General features: G+C 39.2%; 2 protein-coding genes across 9 annotated transcripts in view; both read left to right on the forward strand.

Moving 5' to 3' along the window:
- MAST4 (microtubule associated serine/threonine kinase family member 4) overlaps positions 1-6,006 on the forward strand; it is a 611,899-nt gene extending 605,893 nt beyond the window's left edge. For all 8 annotated transcript variants that reach the window (XM_077286460.1, XM_077286468.1, XM_077286501.1 and 5 more), the window contains one exon: positions 1-6,006. This exon is cut by the window's left edge and continues 1,109 nt beyond it. In XM_077286460.1, coding sequence (XP_077142575.1) covers positions 1-675 — 675 coding nt within the window. In that variant the 3' untranslated portion in view covers positions 676-6,006.
- LOC143806291 (uncharacterized) lies at positions 688-6,006 on the forward strand. Its single transcript, XM_077286530.1, has one exon. The coding sequence runs from the start codon at positions 688-690 to the stop codon at positions 2,290-2,292; it is 1,605 nt and encodes a 534-aa protein (XP_077142645.1). The 3' UTR covers positions 2,293-6,006.
- Positions 6,007-6,747: the final 741 nt, after the last annotated feature.

Raw genomic sequence — 6,747 nt, forward strand, 5'->3', positions numbered from 1 at the left:
TTAAAATCTAAAATGATTCCGGTCTCTCATGAATGTATGCAAACAAAACCTGGGCATATTCAGACAGAATCATTGAACCTGCTAGATAACAGGACTTCGAATGGTCAGAGCAATTCTATCTCTTTTGCTTCCTTAAAAACGTGTAACAGTAGATGTGAAAGCAATGTAGAAAAATCATCCATTATAGCTACAGAGACCCCTGTTCGGAAAAGCCCTTCTGAATATAAACTCGAAACAAGGGCTGTATCTTCCTTGAAGCCTATCGAAGGCACATTAGACATAGCATTACTATCAGGACCAAAGGTTACGAAAGCAGAGTGTGATGATATCTGTAATAACGCTATTAAACCTGATGATCAAAGCCGAAATTCAAGGAATGAGATTGTAGACAATGGAAATGTATTGTTGTTTCCGAAAACCAACTCTAATTACTCAAATATTCATACTGCACACAAGGGACCTATTAGAGAGAATCAGAGTGAGAGTCTACAAGCTGAATGTCACACTGTTAAGATTCATCAGAACAAAGAGTCATCAGGCCCAGGATCAAAGAAAAACAATGTAGACGTGACTAATGCAGTCGAAAGTCAAAGGATAAGCACATTGCAACCAATATTGAAGTGTCCAGTGACAGAAGGATTGTCTTCTTCTGTGAAAGCGAATAGACAAGAGTAGGCAACTCAGGATATGTCCTCTGTCAAATGCTCACTGGAGCAAACACATAGTACATCATACTCTGAAAGGACTTGTACATTCAGAGAGTCCTCTGAGAATACTCGTGCTACGAGCCTGACACAATCTAGCAACTCCGAAAAGTACATTTCAGCGCTTGGCTGTATAGAGGAAAGAAATCAACAGGCGTCTGTTCCCCAGATAGACTCTAATAATCACATATCTGTGCTAAAGAATGTTGACTCTTCTCTTTTAGTTGAACTTGGGCCTGCTAACAAAACGTCAAATGCACAAGCTAAATCCACTGACTTAAACTGCAACAGCCAAAGTATAAAGCATCAAGATGCATCGCAAAAAAGCACTGTGGAATGCAAAGGGAAAAATTACGCCGAAGGTCCAATTTTCAAAAATGTGACCTCCTGTTCTAATATTCTACACACACCTCTCTCTTTGAATGTTAAATCCATAACCAGTATTAAAAACCTCACAACTGTTAAAGAGGAGCAGACTCCTGCACAGACGAAGCTTGTCAGCTGCCTCAACAAGTCAAAGCTGTTACCAGAATCTAAAGTAGATTCTCTGAGGCCATCACTCCCTGGTAAAATCGCTTCCACGCCAAAGCCTAATTCAAAGCTGCCTGAGGAGACAGGTAGTCAAACGGTTCAACAATCTGAATGCTCAATAGTAGCGATTACTGGCTTAAATGCTGAAGTTGACAGCCTTACCCCTGGCAAAGTTACCACTAAAACAGAAACCAGTACCACATCCACTTCTCCCATTAACCAAGTAAACACAAAGGCCACCACCAATGTGTCCACCTCTAAGCTGTGTTTTGACAAGGAGCCTTCAGTTTGTTCTGAAATACCGGCCACCGTAAACCTTAAAGAATGTTCTGCGAAATCACATCTTAAAGAAAAAACAAATGCAAATCAAAAATTAAATCGACTGATGTCTACCAAATCCTATGTCCAAAGTAAACCGGAAGTAGCAGAACTTAAAGTTTCTTTAGCAGTTAATCATCAAGATAGTAAAAGCACTGAAGCACTTTATGTTCATAGCGACAAAGGTAAAATTAAGATTACTTCTGTTACAAATCAAGATACTAGAGTGGTGACTGTGGAGAAAAGTAAGCCTAGCATTTCTCAAAACTTAATAGGGAAAGAAGGAGACCTAAAAAAGACCCTGTCTGATGCCAATAACATCAGCATTATTTCTTCATCCAAAGCCGCATGTCCAGATGTCTCCATAAGTAAAACGCACTTAACGATGAGTGGTTGTAAGGAGAAAAGCGATCAAATTCCTAACTTGAATCCTGGAAATGTCAAGGTTAAGAAGGATGCCCAGATGTCCTCAAGTAAGACTTGTGCTGCCTTACGGGAGGGCAATGTTTCCAATAAATCTGTCACTGATAAGCAATCCTGTGTCCTTACAAATACTACAGCTCCCGTCACAACGCGGAGAGATCCATCATCATCTCCAAGCAAAAAGACTGTTGCGAAAAACATGCCGAAGCCACCAGCCACATCTTTGGAGAATTCGAGTAGCCTTTCTTCAGACTTGAAGGGACAAAAAAGAGGAAAGGATACAATTCCACAGAATAGTCCTCACAAAAAGACATAATCTGCCAGCACCTTCACCTAGACCTCTTTACTGTAGTAGCTGCTAATCTGAAACGTCTTTCAAAACCAGCACTGTGTAGTGTTTCCATATCTATTTGTAACCCATTTGATAATCCAGTTAGTAGTTTGTTCCAAACTTTCAGTCCCAGCTTATGAGGTTTTCCAGTTCCGGTTGCAGTTACGAACAGAATGACGTACCTAGTCAGTAGAAAGGGAAAGGGCTATGGGGGAAAAGGTCTGTAATTTACACTGTAGTATGTTGTGTTGAATGTCGAATGTACAGTTTGCTGCTCAATTCTACTGTTTACTTTCTTAAAAAATGAGAAAAAAAAAACTAATTAAGATTTGCATTTTTTTTGTTTCTGGAACTACAAAACTCTGAGAAGAACAAAACCAACAAGTGATGACTACGATTAACTGTGTTGTTTATAGCAATCTTCGAAAGAATTAACTTAGTCTTCAACTCATTGATTAGTTGGTTATCTATGGTTATCCTGTTTAAGCGTCCAACGATGCCCTGTAGTCTTCTCATTACGAGGCCTAGTGTTAGGGATAGAAGTATACTCACGGGTCCTACAATAAAGCTGGACTGTTAACAGACCCTTGTTGTGCCAAATAGTTGATATTTCCAATAATGACCTCATCTCGCTGGTCAGTATCGCGCATCGTATGGCTTTGTGACTCCATTCTCTATGTAGTCCATACTGTATTCTCACCTAGAGCCTTTTTGTATCCGTATACATAGCACATCGCTACTATTATCAAAGCACTGATCCTTCATGTAGAAAATCGATTCTCGTCCTATTGTCAACCTCCATTTCACAAGTGCAAATATCTTAACCTTTTGTGGGGATTTAAAAAAAAAAGACATTTTGTTGCAGTTCTTGAATGTATATATTTCTGTTTGACTACATAGGCTTGAAAGGGAATCGTGTTTTGCTACCTAAGATAATTTTTTTCTTTGTGGGTGTTAACGTGTAGCCGAGGGCCTTACAATGTAGAGGTTTAGCATTCTCATGTTTGTTTTTTGTAAGTGCATTAAATAGCTCCATACATTTCATAGCATCTCATATTTCTGTATTATAAATATGTGAATATTGTAAAATAAAGGGGGTTTTGTGTAACACGGGGCCATGTTAGAGCTATTTGGTGCTTGGAGGGTAACTTTTTTTTTTTTTTTTTTTTTGGAAAGCCTTATTTATATTTTATATACACACTCCCCTGCAACATGTATTTGTTAATCCATGGCCGTAGAATGCGGAACTTAACCCTAAGATGACCTAAGATAAATGCACGAAGGGTGACTCACTCAGAGTGACAGCGCTCAGCTAGCGTCCATATCACATAATGTGTAGCTGCTACAATCTTACAGCGATCTCAGAATACAGGTCCTACCGGTTAAAGAAGGGCGGTCTTGACTGTCAACAGTAAACCAATCGGAAATAGTTGGGATCCTCTGAAATCCCGGACCTCTGCCAGAAACCTTGGCATATCGTCCTTTTCTGGGCAGACAGGCACTTTCGCTTTAAACTTATCAGAAGTAAATGCCTAGTATTGAGATTAACCGAAATAGACCCCTGGTTTCCACCCAGGATCATCTGTCTCTGGTGGAGCTACTGCACAAGTTATCTATGAAAGTATAGTTTTCAGTACCTGCTTCTCTGCATGTCTCCGTGCGTGGCACAGAGCACTCTGATTAGAAGCATTCTGCATTGTGATGTTCTTTTAGTATTCCTCCTGGGATTGCAAAAATAAGGGTATGTTCACACATTGCGTTTTTGCAGCATTTTTTTTTTTTTGCTGCGTTTTTTTTCAGTGTTAGCAAGCACATGTGAATGAGATTTCAAAAATCTCATGCACAGGCTTGTATTTTTTTTTCCTTCTGTTATTTGGAGTTGCTGGGCCTTTATGGAAATCCATAGTTTGTCAATTTTTTGCTTTTTTTTCCCTATTCTAATGAATGGGGGGAAAAACGCAAGTATGAACGCAGGGAAAAATATGTGAATCTAAGAAGCGTTTATCCTGCCAATGCTTAGTTTTTGCTCCAGAAAAAAAAAGTAGCAAAAATGTCTAGTGTAAACATACGCTAAAGCTAGGGATACACACCACTCTGATAAAGGTCACAAGGCCAAATATCGCTGTATGCTGCTACATCTCCGCTTAATGCAAGTGAGTGGGGTCATATTGCATTTTGCAGAGTACCTTGATCATTACAAGCAAGTCTCAAAAAGTCAGAACCAGTTGGATATTTTGCGACTTGCTTGTGGCGGTACAATGTGAACTCCCCTCTCTTGCACAATGCTGTTCTATAGCAGTGGCATGCAGCGAGCTTTGGTCACAGAGCCCCCTGCCTGAGGTTCATCTATTCTAGGCTGTCCCTAGAAAGCATTACAATATCAACATTCGGTGTCAGAATCGTAAGGACACATTAACAAGGGGAATCTTTTGAGTGCTGTTGTCGATTTTTGTATACATTTCCAGCAGAAATAACAAAAGAATTGCATAAAGGTTAATTCTGAAAATAAATAAAAGAAATGTTTTTTCATGGAAAATACGTTTTTGCAAAAAATACGATATATTGGGAAAACCGCTGAAATAAAAAATGAGACTAAAAAAAGTTGTAGAATTTCCATAAATCAGACTCCTCCTTACTTGCTTTCTGCAGTAACGACCATTACACGACTGCCGAATCGGTGATTGTGCAGTAGGTTGTTTAGACAGTCTGACCGCACTCACCTGCGCAAGGGACGATCCTTCTGTGCGGATATGCCGTCGTTGTTCTCGCCAGCATATCTTGTTTACACAGGATGATGTGCCGCCCAGAATGATGATTTTTAAGCAAAGTTAAAAATCAATTTACTCAACGGTCTAGCGTTTTGCTCGTTCGTTGAATGATTGGTGGCCTGTTTACGCTGCAAGTTTATCAGAAAAAGAGTGTTCCTACGGACGCTCATTCCCTGATAATCGGCACAGTGTGAATGCACCCATTGTAGCAGCTTCAGATCAATGTTTGCTGTTCAGCAATATTCTACACCGATATGTTTGATGCTTACAATCGTCCAGACAAAACTCTTTACCATCAGCTCGGTAATCTTCACATTAGTCAAACATCCATTAACATTAAGATACATTAACCTGTTTTTCTTGGTGCATTTAATTGCTCTTGCCACTCCCTTGAATAAGCAATGCAGAGGACTCAGAATAAGATATGAAGCTTGCAGCGTTGGTGGCAAATCTCTGAAATACCAAATATTACAGCACCTGCCCATCGCGCACTGAGACGCTGTTTATTTTTGCCTTTTGAGTTCCCCTCATCCCCTTGTTGGTTCAGTGTTTACAACTGTCTGTGTTGTGGAGTCGATTCTCACATCCGTCAAACATTTTGTAGTCTTAAAGTACCCGGTGTGTTCACGTTCCTACTCGTTTGTATGTGTTAACCTTACTACTGATGTCCAATATTTGTGTACTGATTAGTCCCTTCTATGTAACTAAGATCTGTGCTCCTTTTCTAGTCTTTTCTGCTGTAGAAATACCAGCTTAGTATCTGTGCAATAAAGTGTTTGTTGTCTTAACTTTATATAAAACAAAGTACACAAGTAAAAAAAAAAACCAAACCCACAACTTTATGAATGTTGTGTTTGTTGTATACTGGACAAGTATTTATACTTCAGCTGCAATGCGTACGATTGAAATAAAAAGTCGGCATGAAGGCTGAGGCTGTATGGTTTGTCACTTTATTTCTCTATTAAAGCTAAAAAAAGGGGGGGGGATTTATCATCAGAAAATAAATTAGATTTTTGTGTTAAATGCATTCTATGAACTTTATTTTTGGCAATTCATAAAAATAAGTATATATATATATATATATATATATATATATATCACCATCTGTATTAGGAAGAAAAAAAGTTGCAGTTCTCACTCTGGCCATTGGGGCAATTCTAGACTCATACTTCCTGTTACTTCAGGAAATGCACACGCACATTAGCAGCACTAGACTGACTTAAACCCTATGTTTTGTATTGAAGCATGTAATGAGCAAGTGAAAGGGTCACAGTGATATGTGCCATCTGCTGTGCATAGACATGTTACTTGTCATTGTCATCCTGCCTGTGATAATGACTGCTGAAAAGAATTCTCTAAACAAACAAAAAAAAAGAAAACACAGGAAGTATAAGCCCAAAATATCCCCAGTGACCAGTGTGAAAGCTGTAACTTCCTATAATTTTTTTTTCAATACAGATGGTGGTTGATCTATAGGGGTTGGACAAAATAATGGAAACACCTGGAAACCTCAACAGACGTTAGTTTAATGTGGTGTAGGTCCACCTTTTGCGGCGATTACAGCCTCAATTCTCCGAGGTATGGATTCATACAAGGTGTGAATTGTTTCCAAAGGAATTTTAGCCCATTCTGCAGTTAAAACACCCTCCAGTTCTTTGAGCGACGATGGCGG

Source organism: Ranitomeya variabilis, chromosome 1, assembly GCF_051348905.1.
Source record: "Ranitomeya variabilis isolate aRanVar5 chromosome 1, aRanVar5.hap1, whole genome shotgun sequence".
Taxonomy (NCBI): domain Eukaryota; kingdom Metazoa; phylum Chordata; class Amphibia; order Anura; family Dendrobatidae; genus Ranitomeya; species Ranitomeya variabilis.

What these genes read in the sequence shown, in the direction of transcription:
- LOC143806291 (XM_077286530.1), top strand. Translation starts at nt 688, where the DNA reads ATGTCCTCTGTCAAATGCTCACTGGAGCAAACACATAGTACATCATAC.